This window comes from Hyperolius riggenbachi, chromosome 10, assembly GCF_040937935.1.
Source record: "Hyperolius riggenbachi isolate aHypRig1 chromosome 10, aHypRig1.pri, whole genome shotgun sequence".
Taxonomy (NCBI): Eukaryota; Metazoa; Chordata; class Amphibia; order Anura; family Hyperoliidae; genus Hyperolius; species Hyperolius riggenbachi.
Genome location: NC_090655.1, coordinates 195,940,940 through 195,959,268, shown reverse-complemented (window position 1 = coordinate 195,959,268; position 18,329 = coordinate 195,940,940). Strand labels below are relative to the sequence as shown.

Here is an 18,329-nt window from a genome sequence, read left to right as displayed (position 1 = left end):
CTGTGCCCTTTTTTCCCTGGTGGTCCTATTGTTCCTTCTCATCCTATAGCGTTCCACTGATATAGTTTGCACTGTTGGTCTAGTGGTCCCCAGACCCCTCCTCAGAACTTTCCCTGGTGGTCTGGTGGTCTAGTGGTCCCCCTCTCCCCCCCCCCCCCCGTCAGTTATAGCTTACCCTTGGGTCTAGCAGTCTCCCTTACCACTTCTAAAACTTTCCCTGATAGGCTAATGGTCCCCCCTTTCCATTCTTATATAGTTTCCCCGGTAGTCAAGTGGTCCTTCCCTTTCCCCATTATTGCCTGCCCTGTAGTCTCCCCCCGCCTTCATACAGCTCTCCCTGGCAGTCTAGTGCCCCCCTCCTGCAGAGATTGGCAGCAGGTAGCAATTCTGGCAAAAAAAACGTTCCTAGTTCCTGCAGTGATCGCAGTGCTCCTCTGGTTTTTACTGATGCTGGCCTCTCCCAAGACACAGTACATGCAAGAAGTACAGGATGGTTGCAGTACATGGAATAAGAACAATTGCCACAGGAACCTGAAGAGGTGAGAGATGCTTACTATCATTGCTTCCAGCTGCTGATCTCTGCCAAATAGGGAGCTGAGATAGGACACCAGGGTGGGATACCCAGGTTAGCCCCACAAATGTTGCATAGGGAGAGGAGCACAGACATACTACAACATCCCATAGGACCCAAAGCGTGCAAGTTGTCTCAGTTCAGTATGTAGTGAGGTGTTGCATGCCAGACTAAACAGGTGGTCTTTCAGTTTTGATTTAAACGTGTTCAGAGATGGAGCTGCCTTGATTGGGTGTGGCAAGGCGTTCCAAAGGGGCAGCATGACAAAGCTCTTGCTCCAAAGGTTTTTAGTTGGACTCCGGGGTTGGTCAAGATCCAGGTGCTAGCTGAAAACTTGTGTCAGTTAAATAAGCATTAATACTGGCCTTGTTTAGACTAGCTAGGTTTCTAGAACATTAGTAAATGTAGGTAAGAGTGCAGATACCAAACAGCCAGAAACAAAGACTTTTCTTCAGAAACTCATCAATCTATTCTTGTTCTGAAAAACCAGGGCTTTTCCATGAAGGAAACTGGAACACACACACACACACACACACTGCAGTGAAAATGCATAGTTTTAGATAAGGTGCCTCACAGGTCCTCAACTAGCAGCTTCACTGAACAAAACCCACAAAATACAAGCTTCAACATTAACAGTGAAAAGATGACTGCCTTGTGTGTGAGTAAATCTTCTGTCTTCTAGCATCACGAAAAAAAAAAAAATCCAGAACGGCCAACATTAAGATAAGCAAAAGAACACAGACAGTGGACAAAGGAAAATTGGGAATAGTGATGGTCATGCATAGAGGAACTCATGGAAAAGGATGCGATTTGTTTGATCTGCTGATAGATTTGCAAAGCTCTGATTTGCTGTGATCACATCCTGCTTTAGCACATGATGATAACTAGCAAATCAGGGACTTGCATATCCGTCACCTGACCAAACTGATCACATGCTTCTCCATGAGTTCTCCTAGACATGACCATTACTAATTGGGAAACGTGTAATGGACTGATAAAGCTGAGGTCCCCTTTCCACGGATAGCCAATGCCGTTCACTGGCTAGGTGCTTGCTATAGCTCGGTACCAGCAGCAGCATCTGAGCAGGGTGGTTGCTGTCCTCAGACATGACATGAGACTTTTTTTTTTTTTAATGTTGGGTAATGCCACATGTAACTGCAGCCAAATAGCGCCTGTCCCGGCAGCCGGGAGGCTGAACTGCCTAACAAACGGGGTTCAGCAGCCTGTGGAAAAGAAGCCAGAGCTTGACAAGCTCAAAGATCATTCGTGAGGTGCTGACCAAACTCCGACATTAAATAAAGTCTGTGAAGCAGAATTGAGAAAGTGTGATGGTCGAGATTTGTTTGGTAATGTGGAAGACTTGCAGATAAGCAAAAAGGGATCTTGAAAGAAGGAATGTCATCACATTTTGCGAAGCTCTGCCATTCCCGAGTATATTTGAAATTGGTGCCGGTAGACTTGGGCGCAGGATACAGTGGTATATGGCTGATCCTGCTTCTGCACAAGTCTGGGCCGATTTAATTACTATTCCTCCTCCAGGCCGCCATGGATAGTGGGGGAATGAAATAAATTCGGCTTCCAGCGATTGCTGGAGGCCGAATTATTAAGTTTTTAAGCAACCTTGGCTCCGTCTGCTGACGGAGCCGACGTTACCCACTGAGCGCTGCAATAGGAATGATTCCTATTGTAGTCTATGGAGGTGCTAGCTGAGCCCAAATCTAGCAGCGCTGAAAAGCACTGCTCCGGCCATTCCCTGCCTTGTCTGGAGCAAATTTTATCCTACATTAGGGCTAACTGAGCAAAAAATATCCAGAGAAAAAGGCAGTTAGCTGGCATTCGGTCTATAATGGAGTGGCCAGGACTGTAACCTCATGTCAACCTATTGAGCTGTGGTGGGAGCAGCTTGACTAAATGGTAGATAAGAGACCTCCATCTTGTGGGAGTGGCTCAGAAGACATGGGGTAAAATCAACAGACTGTCCAAGGACAGAGAGGCTTTAATTGCTGCAAATGGAGGATTATTCTACTGCAGCAAGGTCTGGATGATGCATTTATTATTTAAAAAAAACAAAAAACATTTTAACGTCATCAATAAGATCTCTTATGCAAAATTCTTATCATGTATTTTTCATATAAAAATTCCTAATAAACCCACACTGAATGTTTTTTGTTTCTCTGGAAAACAAAATCAGAATAATGAATACTGGCACATGAACAAAAATAAATTAAAATCATACTTTAAGTAAATCACATTTATACAAATAGGTACATGTTGATTGCATACACCTGCTAAGGTTAACAGCTACACTACAAACCAATGATTACAAATCCCCATTTGGCTCACCTGTTCTCTCTTGGGCCACTGAACAATGGGAACTCCTGTGAGTGCAAGCTCAGGTGGGTCATGCGCGTGTTCTTCCAGAAGCTTCTGTTACCCGCCAGGGAATAGATAAAGAGAGGAGGGATAGGTTAAACAATCTGCAATACCAGCTTCTATTTATATTCACAAAATTGCAAAGAAAAACAATGCCTGAAAGAAATAAATGTTGCAACAATGTATCATTTTATGAAGCAGACAGGACAGACTCCTGAGAGACACTGTCAATATAGTACAACAACAAACAGCTTGAAGGACAACTGAAGCGTGAGGCATATGGAAGCTGCCATATTTCCTTTTAAGCAGGTCCAGTTTCCTGGCTAGCCTGCTGATCCTCTGCCTCTAAGGGCTGGAACCCACAAGAGCGGTTTTGTGAGCATTTTGGCAGCGCTGCGATACGCTAGCGTTTTGCCAAAACGCTCAGCTAATGTTAATGGATGGGGCAACTTCCACAGGAGCGTTCGCTTTTTCCAAAAACGCAAATGCAGAACATGCAGCATTTTGGGAGCGTTAGCGCTTCAATGTTAAGTATACAAACGCTAGCGTAATCGCTTATCAAAACCTAAACGGAGCGGTTTTGCTAGCGTTTTGAAGTTACAGCACACTAACCAAATTAAAATTGAGAGGACCAATCAGGATTAAAACACTAATCGCTAAACGCTACACAACCGCTGACACAAAGTACACTTTTTAAATACGCTCCCTAAGACGAGCATGAATCCGTTTGCAAACCACTCATACAAAACGCTAGCATTTGCGGATTTCAGTGGGTTCCAGGCCTAAGGCTCGGTTCACATTGAGCCTAAATAGCTTACATTCCGCTCCAATGAGCGGAATGCAGCAGCGGAAGCAATGCTTTCCCTATGGGAAAGTTCACACTGCTACGTTCCGCTCGTCGGCGCGGTCGTTCCCGACCTGCACGATCCTTCCACTCCACGGAGTGGAACGCAGCGCAGGAGCGGATACGTGCTGCAATGTGAACCGAGCCTAATACTTTTAGCCATAGCCCCTGAAAAAGCATGCAGATCAGGTGTTAGACATTGTCAGATCTGACAAGATTAGCTGCATTCTGGTGTTATTCAGACACTACTGCAGCCAAACTGATTGGCAGGACTACCAGGCAACTGTTATTATTTAAAAGGAAATAAATATGGCAGCCTCCAGCCTTTCTCACTTTAGTTGCCCTTTAATAGTGGCCGACGTAGGGCCTGTACACACTGCTGTACTTGCACTGCATTTTTAAAGAAAGTCTGAAGCCTCCAAAAATACCTGTTTTAACTTAACAGTCCTCTTTAGCATTAATGCCATAGCTGAAACGCTGCATCCCCGCGGCTGACTGCTCAATACCCCCTAAATCCCGCAAAAAGCATCGCACTGCGTTTGTACAGGCCCTAGGGGCCCTTTTCAACTAGACATCAAACAAGTGACAGCGCTCCAGACTGCAAACTGAAATGTAAGCCAACAGGGGCATGCAGAGCCTTTTCCACTAACCTGTGTTTTGCAATCAGATTCCGATTGCTAACAGATCGCAAAAGGCAGGGTATAGTGAAAATAATGGAAATGGTAGTGGCCATTTCCATTAGTGTGATGCGATTGTGTTGCGAGTTTGGCCCGAGCGCAATCGTCCTGCCGCATTTTGTATGCGATTGAGCTCTACTATACCGGGTAAAGTAGTTCAATTGCATTAGTGGAAATCGGTTTGAAACGCAATCACAATCATGTTTCATAGTGGAAGAGAGCCAACTAAAGGACAACTGAAGCGAGAGGGATATGGAGGCAGCCATATTTATTTTCTTTTGAGCAATACCAGTTTCCTGGCTGTCCTGCTCATCATCTGCCTTCTAATACTTCTAGCCATAGACCCTGAACAAGCATATGAAGATCAGGTGTTTGACATTGTTAGATCAGACAAGATTAGCTGCATGCTTGTTTCTGGCATTATTCAGATACTACTGCAACCAAATAGATAAGCAGGCCTGCCAGGCAACTGATATTGTTTAAAAGGAAATAAATATGGCAGACTCCATATTATTCTCATTTCAGATGTCCTTTATAACAGGAAGTGACTGATGAGATGCAGCTTAGTAATTAATAAGGGAACAAAAAGCAGGAAGGTAGAGAGATCCCAAGCAACAACTAGGCAAAGGGTGCTTCTGATGACGCCCTCAGAAGATGGCATGTGGCACTGCTGCTGAGGCCTCAGAGAAGGCTTGAAAACCTCTGGTGTCTGCCCAGTCAACAGCTCAAAAACAATACATTGTAAACACAAACACCTCTGTTGCATTCTGTCTAAAAAGCATCAGGCTAATGCACTCTGTACTAAAACATGCAATAATAAAATAAAACGCATGAAATACTGGAAACATTTCAAAAATGATACTCCATCTTAAAATTCAAACCTGAGTTACAGTAGTAATCCAGCTTCTAAAAGCAACAACTGCTCTTAAAAATGAAGTCCTGTGAAACCATCAAAAATGTATCAAGATGACCTCAAGAAACTGTTACAAATAGCATCACCAGTCCATTCCTATTTCGAATTTCCAAACATTAACTAAATTAAATGGGATATGCTTGCAGCTGAGCTGATTCCTACTTTTAATTATACAAATATGCCTTAAAAAATAAATAAATAGGCTTTATTTATTTATTTTCAGAACCAACATAAAATGGTAAACATGAGACAAAATAAATGCATTTATATTCTTTATTTATGGGAATAAAAACATCTGTGATTGAAGGGATCACTCCTTATCTGATGGACTGTGTTCAAAGAAAACAACAAGCATGTGGGGCACAAATCAAGGGAAATCAGTCTCTGATAGGGTGTTTTCACACAGATTTGTTTTACATCAATGTAATTTACCACTAATAATGTACCAGGGAGCAATGGGAATCCGCATGTAGGCTGTGGAAGTAAAGCAAGGCAGGGAATATAAGGAGATGAGACAGCAGACAGACGCAGGAACAGACCCCCTCCTCTCTCACCTCCTGTCGCAGTCCAGAAAGGACTAAATGACTTTGCACTGACCAGCAGCACCTCCGGCGTGCTCACACTTCCTGCAAACTGCCAGCTCAGAGAGTGGGAGGCTGCGGGGCTCTGCAGCTCTTCATACACATCGCCTCCTGAAAGTCTGTGCCACTTTGCCTGCTTACTTCCTGCTTGTCTGTGCCAGTCATCAGCAGTACGGGCGCGTCAGTTCCCAGCACACAGCCTGCCCCGGCTGCGTGTCTGCTGCTGTCTCATCAGCCTGAGCCCTCTGCCAGCAGGAACTCCCTCTTGGCTGTCTCCACTTGCTTACACACTCTTCCCAGCAGTGCTTTGCAGTGGGCGGAGAGCAAAAAAAAAAGTCACACACAAAGAGAGGGGGGAGAAAGGAGGGGGCAAAGCCTTGGAGGGAAAGGAGAGAGCATTGGGAGGAGACGGAGGTGGAGTGCGGGCAAGGCGGGCTGCCATTGGCTGAGAGAAGAGCTCTCCCGCCCTCTGCACAACAGCTTTCTCTTCCTGTCTCTCAGGATGCAGGGGGAGGATATGCAGAGCGCTCAGTCTGCAGTGATAACAGCACAAAGTGAGCCGCTTGCCAGATAGGGGAAGTGACATTGCTAGCCTGGACACAGCTGCGAGCAGTCTGCTTGTAGAAAAACACACCCACCACCATCGCTAGCTGATCACTGATACTAGAGGAGCTTATGCAATTCCATATCATGCTATCCAAACTAAGTGCAGAGGTATATATTCTCAGTGCACTAGTATGGGGCTTTTTTTAATACAACTTTGTTTCGTGTTAAATAATTATTCAAAAACATGGGAGGAAACAGCAAAAATGTCTGGCACTGTGGTTTAATATGAAAACAGCAGTTGTATTTTTTTAATACAACTTTGTTTCGGGTTAAATAATTATTCAGGTTGAAAAGACATACATCCATACAGTTCAACCAGATAGGTTAGGCCTCGTTCAGACTTTACACGATACCGTTCTCATTTTGGCAGTGTGTAGTGTACGACACGCAAGAACGGTAGAAGGGCTATCGCACTGCTGCATGCATTTTCGGTAATCGCAGCGCAGAACCCATCACTGTGGTGAATAGCATCTGTAGCGCAGATGGCGTGCGATTGTATGCGTTTTGTTCCGATCGCACAACCATCTGCGCTAAATGATCTGAACAAGGCCTTAGCAATTTTTTTTTTAATTGATTATATATTTGTATTTGGTAAGGTGGAAAGTTCACTGTCTCTGTCACACATCTACAATGTGTAGAGGAGATTACATTGTTGCCACCGAATGGTTTTGTGTAATCAAATCCTTGATCTTCCATGTACAGAATTTTAATAGTCGTGAACAATTCTGTCCTAATGTAAAAAAAAAGAGAATCACATTTTTGGTTAACAGCTACCAATAATGCAATTGACCATCTTTCACCTGTCTGCCAGCGTGACTCCCAGCCACCCCCGTATCTACCATTACAGAGAGTGCATGTATCACATAGCACCAGGTGCATGTGTGATGTCACACAACCGCCACATAGTACAGCACTCATGCTAACAGTGGACATGAGGAAGACCCCGGGAGTTGCGTCAGCACACAGGTGAGAATTTTCAGGGTGGGGGACGACCATTCACCACTTGTGGGGCAGCCAGGCAGATTCCAGAAAGATTTCTTTAAAATCTATCGGAAATTGGTCTGTGGTGTATGGGCAGGCAACAGATTTCTCTCTAATCAGATACTATCAAAGAAACATCTGTCCATATCATCTGATGTGTGGGCACCTTTAAGGGGCCCATACACCTAACGATTTTCCCGCCGATATACCAGCCGTTTCGATCACAGTGATCGAAACTGCTGTGAAATCACCGCGCACACCGCTGACAGAACGATCGATTTCCGTCCGAAATCGATCGTTCCCATCGACCCATCCGTGCGGAAGATTTTTCTTGGTCGCCGGCGGGTCGGGAGTGCGTCGATAGCGGCGTTCGAATGCCCGACGACCGACGCAATACAGCGGGTATACATTACCTGTTCCGGCCGGCGCGAGTCCCCGCTGTCACCTTCTCGGCTCCAGACCGTTCCTGCAGCTACACAGAACTTCCTGTCCCGGCAGGAAATTTAAACAGAGCACCCTCTACTGTTTAAACTTCCCCTGGACAGGAAGTTCAGTAGCTGCAGGAACGGTCTGGAGCAGAGAAGAAGACAGCGGGGACTCGCGCCGGCCGGAACAGGTAATGTATGGGGGGCAGCAGCGGCAGCTCCACAGATTGTGATCGGTTTCAGGCTAAAATCGATTCACAATCTGTTTGCAGTAAAGGTGGCCATACGATCCCTCTCTGATCAGATTCGATCAGAGAGGGATCTATCTGTTGGTCAAATCTGATGGAAAATCGACCAGTGTATGGCCACCTTTAGGCTCGGTTCTCACTTCCGCCAGATCAGCGGGAGCAGACAGTGTAAGGTCTGCTTCCATGGTCTAGCTGTAGCGTGGGGCAGATGTGTTATCCCTATAGGCTATATAGGGGTAAAGCATCCGCCTGCCCGGGATCATCATGGACTGCACAGAAGTGCTTGCCTCAACAGATCCATTGCAGAGTGATAAGTATAAAATAGGAGCAGTTCACTGTCCATTTAGCAATGAGCGAAGACTGGACAAAAAAAAAAGTATTCTCTGCTGAAGTGGGAACAGAGCCTAATCATTAATATAAACACAATCGGCACGGATGATAGTCAATAAAATTATAATTCTGATTTCCATGCAAATGTAATGCTGGGTGTATGCAGCTTTGAATTTGGCCAATCAAAATCTTAAAGCAATGCTTTTTTTTGGCCAAATGTCAAACTGCATAAAACCAGTGGTCCTCAAACTATGGTCTACAGGCCGAGTGCCACCAAACACAAAATGTATAACTTATAGATGTGGCTCACTGCACCTTTAAATATCGGCGGCAAGCATATAGAATAGCAGTGCTGGCACCACCCATCCACACACTGTAGAAGCCAGTGAGCAGTCATTCGCTGACTTCCGATGCAATTCTGCATCAGGTGACAACGCTGTCCAACTGGATGGTAGGTTGTCACCTGATTATGTTTCACTGTCTGGTACACAAAGACTGAATGGCTGCTGCTGGGAGTTCTCCTCCGGGCATGATTGGGGATCAATAGATTCAATGTAATGCTTTTCAAATCATTTTATGTAAGTTCTAGCCCCCCAGCAGTCTGAAGTATGTTGACCTGGCCTTTGACCGAAAAAAAGTTTGTGGACCCCTAGCATAAACTCTCCATGAGGGCTAGGGCGCACTAGTGTCCGCATTTGCAATTTGGAAATTCCTGGAGTGATCGCATTTTGCCACCAATTGCCTTGAACGGGATTACTTCGGAATCAAACAAAAAATGCTATAGGCAGTGCTGTGGAGTCACCCCCATTGGTTTCCACTGTTGCAGCACTTTTACAATCACTGGCTATCAGAAACCGCTGTTAAAAAGTGACGCTAGTGGGGCCCAGCCCTTAAAGGGATACATAAGTCAAGTAAAAAAAAAAAAAAAAAGTTTTACTCACCTGGGGCTTCCCTCAGCCCCCAGCAGCTGTCTGGTGCCCTCGCAGCATCGCTCCGATCCTCCTGTCCCCGCTGGCGGCTCCTTCCGGTTTCGGTGACAGCCGCCGACAGGCTGGGAACGTGAGTGACTCTTTGTGTTCCCAGCCACAATAGCGCCCTCTATGCTGTTATTGCTGCAAGAAGGCCGCAATAACAGGGTGCTATTGTCGCTGGGAACGCGAATCACTCCCGTTCCCAGCCTGTCGCTGGAAGCAGCCGCCGGCGGGGACAGGAGGATCGGAGCGATGCTGCGAGGGCACTGGACAGCTGCTGGGGGCTGAGGGAAGCCCCAGGTGAGTAAAACATTTTTTTTTATTTGACTTAAGTATCCTGCAACCTTATTCCTTAACGTAAACCTGCAGTGTACCAAAGTAAAAAAAGGGAAGCCTCTGGATAGTGTAGAGCCTTTCCATATCTTCCTCAACCTCACCGCCACAGGCCAGGATCCTCTTTTGCTTTGCGGTCATGCTCCCCACAAAGTACAAATGAGTCGTCGTAAGCCACACCTGCGCAGTAGCACACAGCTGCTGGTTAACGAGCGACTTGGGCTTACTGTGTAGGCACGGGTGTGCAGTTGCAGTGCGGCCGCGCTTGTACAGGGTGGAGCCACAATAACATCCCATAAGCTCTGCTTTGATATGTTCAAAGGATCCATGTGCGGCAACAGAGGGGTTGAGGAGGAGATGGGAAGCCCTCTACCTAGGCAAGTATGTAACTTTTTTCTTTTAGACACTACAGGTTCATTAAAGGGCCACTATAGTGAAAAAGTAAAACAGTTAAAATCTGGCAGAACCGACAGGTTTTGGACTAGTCCTTCCCCTCATGGGGGATTCTCAAGGTTTTCTTTGTTTTCAAAAGCATTTCCTGTACGGCAGTTGCTAAATCTAACTGCCAAAATACCAGCCAGCCACCCTACTCCCTTGCATACAATTTTGAGGCAGGGAACACACTTGACTATTTTCGTACAAGTTTTCTGCACAGAAAAACTGAGAACTCATGTTAATCAATGGGCTAGTTCACACTTAAAGGAATACTATCGATACCCAAGTGTTCTAAAATGACAGTGTGCAAATAATGTCTAAGGCCCCGTTCACACTGCATGCGTTTCCAGTCGCGTTTTGGAAACGCGTGCAGGTGGCCGACAAGCACGACATCAGACATTGCATAGAGTGCAATGTCTGATGTTCACACTGCATGCGTTCTGGACCTGTGCGGTCCGGGAACGCATGCTGCACGCATTTTTTGTTAAAACGCGTGGCTGTCCCATTCACTTTCAGTGAATGGGATCAGCCACGCAACGCACAGAGACGCACATGACGTGCGTTCCTGTGCGTTGTGTTCTGAACGGAACGCGCCTGCGTTCTGTGATGTGAACGGGGCCTAAGTAGCTGTGTAAACATTTTCCTACTTTTCATGTTAAATATCAGAGGCAAAAGCTGTAATTTATTGAGGGTAGGATTTAGCTATATTGGGGCAAATCAATTGCAGAAGGGGTGTCTGCTTCAATGCACAGCCAGAGTTGCATATCAGACTACAGAAAGCTAATATCAAACATATCAAACTCTGAAAATAAAAACCGTATGAAAAAGCTGTGACAATTAGTTACATTTCCCCTGCTCTCTTCAGACACTTCAGTCAGAAACACAGGACACGGAAGCTGCAGCTGTTGGGACCTCTCCTCTCGGTCACACACAGAGCTACACAGAGTTAACTGTTCAAGTGTGAGGGGAATTTCCCCTCTCCTCATGGCTCAGTCAGCCTCAGTTTTGGCATCAGTAAACTTTGAATGTATTTTGATAACAGTAAACAAAGAAGTTGCTACTAAAATGTATACACCAGTACTTAGCAGCACTTCCCAAACAATTCCTGTGTCAAATGAAAAAAAATATGTGAATCGATAGTATTCCTTTAATGTGTTTTACGCATGCATTCTGCATCATGATTCTGTACATTTTGTCAGTTTTCTGTATCAATTACATCAGCTGCTGTGAAAAAAAAGTGCCATCCAGGAAATGCTCTGGAAAACAAAGAAAACAACTGAGAATCCCCCATTAGAAGACGGACTAGTCCAAGACCAGTCAGTTCTGTCAGATTTTAAAGAGTTTATTTTTTTTCCACTGTAACTGTGCATTGAAGGACCACTACAGCAAAAAAAACAACAAAAAACAGTTAAAGTCTGACAGATCTGAGAGGTTTTGGACTAGTCCATCTCATGAAGTGTTCTCAGTATTTCCTTTATTCCTTTTAAAAGCATCCCTTGAACGGTAGTTGGCAAGTATAACTTCCAAAATTGTGTGCAAAGAAGTAGGGAGGCTGGCTGGTATTTGAAAACAAAGAAACCTTGGATAATCCCCCATAAGGAGATGGACAAGTCTAAAACCTGTCCAAATTTAACGGCTTACTTTTTTCCCTATAGCGGTCCTTTAACATAAACCTGAAGAGGAAACTCACTTAAGGTTTTAGGCCTGGAACCCACTACAAAAAAGTATCGCTAATCGCACTCGCTAGCGTTTTGTATGAACAGTTTATAAGCGATTTCATGAGCGTTTTAGGGAGCGATTTTAGAAAGTGTAATCAATTTGCCAGCGGTTATGTAGCGATTAGCGTTTTAAAGTCTGATTGGTCCTTTCATTTTTAATTTTGTTACAGTGTACATTAACTTTAAAATGCTAGCAAAATCGCTCCGTGCAAGTTTTGATGAGCGATTACGCCAGCGATTATATACTTTACATTGAAGCGCAAACGCTAACAAAATGCTGCATGTCCTGCATTTGCGATTTTGCTAATCGCAATCGCTTCTGTGGAATTTGCACCATCCATTTACATTGCCATTTAGTGCCATTCTCACGCTCCATAAATGCTCAAAAAAAAAAAAAAAAAAAAACCTGCTCTAGTGGGTTCCAGCCCTGATACTGGATAGTATGAAGCCTTCTCCACCCGGCCCATCGTTCTAGCACTGTCTACTGCCTGACAGCAAAGTTTTTTCAGAAGAACAGCTCTTTGGAACTATTTGTGCACACACAGTAGCAATAGACCCATTCTCAGACCTACTCAGGGATGCTAATGGTCACAGAGTGCTATTCAACTGAGCACGTCATGTAATACGGGGTCTGGCTATTGCGAGCACCCGAATTACAGGTACGCAGCCGTGGACTATTGCATTGCAGCTATAGCTGCACCGATATCAGGTGCAATGCGGAGCTCAGCATGCTCCCAGATTACCTGCTTCACAATTACAGTATAGTATGTAAGAACAGTATCAATCTAAGTTAGGCTTCTTTCACATGAGAGGCTGAACTGCCTTGTCAACTGCTTCTTTGCATTGGCTGAGCACTTGGCATCGGCAGTAAAGAGGTGCCCCCCATGGAGGCACATCTGAGAATGGCCATGCTCAGGTGCAAAATGTGCTTCTCTGCCCCCGGGTAATGTCACCATTTCAAGTGCTGACATGCGTGGTGTTACATACACTGCCATTCAGTTTAATGCTAGTGAGGGTATAGGATGAAAATAGCATCCTGGAATGTTCAGGGACTACAGAGCCCAGGCAAAATGTCTCATGTTCTAAGGCATTTGGGGGAAGTTAATGCCAGGCATTTGCCACATGCAGAAAACCCATTTAAGGGAGGACCATTTCAAACTTATGAAGGCAGACTGGGCTGGTAGTATATATGGCTCTCAGGCAGTAAATAGGAAGGTGGGGGTAATGATGCTCATCAGCAAAACTGCAATGTATGGTGAGCGGCAAGACTAATGATAATGAAGGAAGATGGGCTTGGCTGCAGCCTTAGCAGGCTGGGGAAACAATTGTCATTTATAATGTCTACGGTCCTAATCGGATATATACTACACTTATAACCAGGCTTTATAGAGCTACCATTGAGGACCTGGTGATTTCAGACCATGCCACTTATAGTTTTGGAACTAGAAGATATTTACCCTAGAGGTTCAGATATTTTATGACACTTCCCCGTTAAGTTGTAAGGTAATGAAGACTTCGAAGGTGAATTGAAATCTTGGTGGCTAGAACACGTTTATAAGAATCAAGAACAACAACAATCTGCCCCCTACTTGTTTGGGAGACTGTCAAAGCATTCCTACAAGGTAGAATCATTTCATATGTAGCCACTAAGAGGAAATAAACAATATGCATTGGAAATTGAAAATATCAGGGAGTCCTACACACATTTAAGCAGACAAACAGGGAACACTGGCTGGAAGCAAAGGCTAAGAGGGATCTATGGTTTAAGCTACAAATTAAACTTCTCAAGACCTATACCACTCTCACCTTCCACTAATTTGGGGAAGTTGCTGGCAAACAGGACTCCTCAGAACAAATCCTTACAAGGACCATGTGCTCTCAGATATAAGCATGGATCACTTACCTACCATCCACAGCAGGTTAATGGAGTTTTAATAACTCCTTTGCCAATCCCTATGATATCACCGGATAGGGACCAAACAACCATGAGGATAATCTTCTAAACTTCTAAAAACTCAGGGAGACAAAAGCTTGCCAATGAAAAAAAAAATCACAGTGCCCAGATGGCCTTATAAACAAATTTTTCAAAATTCTGCAGAAGAAAGTTGCTGATCACCTATTCAAGTTGTTTATCATGATTCTAGAAGAGTCTGTATACCCCGTAATGGGAAGGATGCAGTATATTCGGTTTCTACCTAAAGAGAAGGACCTGTGTGATGTAGGAGCATATTGTCCCATCTCTCTTATCAATCAGGACATAAAAATTCTATCAAAAATACTGGCTGATAGGCTGTCTCAGGCCATGCCCACTGTTATTCATAAAAACCAGGTGGGCTTCATAAAAGGTTGCAATGCGGTAAATGTACGAGGAGTTCTTACTGTTGAAACAAGAGCGAGCCCACCCAAATACCTTTAGATCTCCTGGCCTTTTCATGCTTGACACACAGAAGGCTTACAACAGTGTGGAGTGGGAATGGATGCTGGGGGTTATGACAACTATTGGGTTTTGTGTTTTTACATGTATAAGTACAACAGCCCAAAAGCAAGAATAGTGATCCAGAGGGTTCTTTCCAATTCATTATCTGTAGGGTGGTGGGTGAGACAGGGATGGCTCCATTGCCCCTTCTCTTCAATATTGCCTTGGAGCCACTTGCTGCCCTGCTTCAGAGGCATACTTCTGGGCACAAAGTGGGTGAAATAAGGGTTCAGCAGACCCCATTTGTAGATGTTCCTTTATTCCCTAGAGATCCACAGGAACAAATACCGAAAATCTTCCAGAGTTTGAGGAAATTTACACAGTTATCAGGTTAAGGATCAATTAAATGTAGTAAATGTAGGGGATTGGACATACTTGGGGGTAAAAGTCGCAACACCCTTTATAACGTATTTGAGTATTAGGATTCCTAGGGACCCCACTCAACTGTATTTCCTTTATCATCCCCCCTATTCTAACAAACCAAATCGCAACTAGAAAGGTGGTACTCCTTGTGGATAGGTCTAGCCAAGTGGGTGGCCTTGTTAAAGAGGACAACTGTACCCCATGCAGAGAGTCCCACTCATTCACCACTAACTTTATTTGTCAAGGGAAAAAGACACATATCGCCCAGATCAAGCTTGGGGTTTGGGCCTACCACATGTACGTCAGTATAACCGTGCATAAATTCTGAAGCACGTCCAAGACTGGATCAAAAATATAAATCATTTCTCTAACCAGCAGTTGGAGGCCGCCTTCACTAACTTTATTTGTCAAGGGAAAAAGACACATATCGCCCAGATCAAGCTTGGGGTTTGGGCCTACCACATGTACGTCAGTATAACCGTGCATAAATTCTGAAGCACGTCCAAGACTGGATCAAAAATATAAATCATTTCTCTAACCAGCAGTTGGAGGCTGAGATTGCTAAGCTATGGCCTTTCTTGGGTCTCCTGCACTCCAAATACCACTACGCCTTAGAATATAGTATTAATAGTTGCTTGGAGGATTATGTGCAAAAAGATCAACAATGACAAAAAGTTTGTAAAGCGCTTTTCCACCATAGAACTCAAAGGGAATAAGCTTGTCTCAGATCAGTACGTAGTGTATTATAGAGAAAAAAAAAAAGTTATCTGATCATAAATGCCAGACTAAACAGGTGGCTTTTCAGTTTTAATTAAAAAATGTGTCCAGGGTTGGAGCAGTATGACAAAAAAAAAAAAAAAGCTCTGGCTCCAAAGGTTTTTAGCTAGACTCTAGGGGTGGTCAAATTATTAGATACTTTTGATCTGAGCTTGTGCTCGCAGCTTAGGTTGGGAAGTGACAGGCATGGAGTTTACAGGCTCTTCCCCGTAGCCTCCTGGGCAGGCACTCATCACCCTGATGAGTCGTATGTGGTGATGGAACGTGTAATGTGGAGCCTAAGCAAACAACCAGGAAGCAAACAACTTGGACTGGCGTGGTGAGGGGATGGAGCGACAACAACGTGGCCTAACTCAACTGCATGCCCGGGAGGCAACGGGGAGAGCCCCACGAACACACCGGAGTGTGGAGAGCAAGACAGCCCTAGGATACAGAGTGGGCTGTCCATAGAGTGCTACTTGAGCAGTCTAGGAGTGGTCAAACAAGACGGGTGAATTCTCTCCCTCACGGGGTGATTGGTGGTGGACTTATTGTGCAACGTTGAGCGATCTGACATATACAAAGATATTGCATGCTTATTTATTGAACAAAATGTGAACAATTTAGAATTTGTAGGACTTTCATTTGATTGTCCCAGTTTAAAGAGTCATACAATTTGCATCATTTTCATGCATACCAGAATGATTAGCTTCTCATTAACTATCTCTATAGTGATAGTTGGAAACGGGACTTATATTTCAGGGAACCAACAGTCATCACATGAGGAAAGCAAATGTAGAGCCTGGTCAATTGCAAGAACAAACAGTCACTGCACACTAGTAATACACTGAATGAATATACAGTATAGCTAAACACAAGTAAAAATGCAAAATAGATGTAAATGGCAGTCTTGGCGGGACTCTTGTAATGCAGCTCCTGAATCCAAGGATTTGGTAAAGGTAAAAAGTAAAGAGAAACAACAAGCGGAACGCTCTATAGTTAAGTTCCCTCTTCAATAAAATGCACTTACAATATAAGAAGTGGTTCATGGCATGTAATATGGGTGTGCTGTGCACATGCTGGTCTCCTGATAATCAGCAAAGGGATCCAGCACCCTAAGACCCACCTCAACCCAGAAGTGTTTGAGACGGGAATAGCTGCAGGTCATGGTGTGGAGTGAGAAGAGAGGCAGATTGGCTCATTTTAAAAGCGCTCAACCACTTCTTATACTGTAAGTGCTTGCTGTTTCTCTAAATGCAGTCCACAGAGCTACCAACTTCCTGTTCTTCATGAGAAATTAAAAGCATTAATTGAAAAAAATAAAATCTACAGATCACAAATATGAAAGCAGACAGTAGGCCACTTATCACACCCCACCTCCCCACACATTCATTATCTTATCCTGTTTGGGCATCCCTTTTAAACTTTCTTTTTACTGACCTTTTCCTTACTTCACACCATCATAACAAAAGCAGGTAATTTGGGCGATATGCGGCGCCTGGTAACATGTATTGCAGTGTGCCATGGAGTCAATAGGAGGATTATTATTATTATTATGTGCAGGAAGGGACGGGTAAGTGTTAGGAGTAGGAGGAGGGAGGGTTAGTGCGAGAGGTAGCTATGTAAAACCATAGTAGAATACCAACAGTATTGCTGATATTCTATTGCGACTTCAAACAGCAGCAGAATTTCCTGACACTATTCCCATGGATGCATCATAACACCACCATCCAAAAACCATCTTTGATCAATTTCAGTCTGCATTCCACCACCAGTATTCCCCTGGAACAGTCCTCACTACAGTCACAAACTTACTCTAGGTAGCAAAATACAATTATCCATTCTCATGCTTTTCTAGCCCATTCTTGAACCCGCCCATTCCTCACTGGGCGTTCTCTCTTCAACTCCAGTACTAACTCCTAACTCTAGTTGTTTATTAGTTTACCACAAGATTCTGTTATTGAACCACTTCTCTTCTCCAGCTCTCATCATGGCTTAGAGCAGTCAATGTTCTCAATCCGTTTACAGTATCATTTCTGTCTCTTAGCCATCAGCCTCTCTATCGCTATAGTGTGGTACCCAACACTCCAGATGTGATCTCACAAGCGAATAATACAGAAGGAGCACTATACCTAGCATCTTGAGATGTTATTGGCCATTTCATGCGTCCCAGAATTTTCTTTGTTTTAGCTACAGCTGCTTGGCATTTTATACAGTTTAACTCATTGAATATTCCCAGGTCCTTCACCAAGCTTGATGTTCCCGGCTGTATGTCAATCTATATGGTGCTCTACCATTGATACATTCAAGGTGCATGACTTTACATTTATCAACATTAAATTTCATCTGCCTGCCCATATGGCAATGTTGTAAAATGTACGGTAACTATCCTGTTTAGTGTGGATAATTCAGAATAAATTTTGTGTCATCTGTGAAGATGGCTACATCACTCTGTATTAAGTCTACCAAATCATTAATAAATGGATTGAAAGAATTTGGACCCAGTTCTGACCCTTGCGGTACCCCACTGCTAACAGTTTCCTACTTTGAGTATGTTGCGTTAACCACCACTCTTTGCCTTCTGTTCTTTAACCACTTAACGGCATTCTAACGTATTAAAACGTCATGCATTACCCTGTTAACGGCAACATGCAGTTTTAATACGTTGTGCGTTTCCGCACACGTGTGCGCCGCTTCCGTCGGGTTTCCGCGTTGAGCGATTGGAGAA

The 18,329-nt window shown here is 44.2% G+C and overlaps 1 protein-coding gene across 2 annotated transcripts in view; it reads right to left on the bottom strand.

Moving 5' to 3' along the window:
- Nucleotides 1-18,329, bottom strand: part of KDM2A (lysine demethylase 2A) — a 142,151-nt gene that overhangs the window by 41,279 nt on the left and 82,543 nt on the right. For both annotated transcript variants that reach the window (XM_068255551.1, XM_068255552.1), the window contains exon 13: nucleotides 2,915-2,998. In XM_068255551.1, the coding sequence (XP_068111652.1) occupies nucleotides 2,915-2,998 (84 nt within the window). The remainder of the gene's footprint in view (nucleotides 1-2,914; nucleotides 2,999-18,329) is intronic.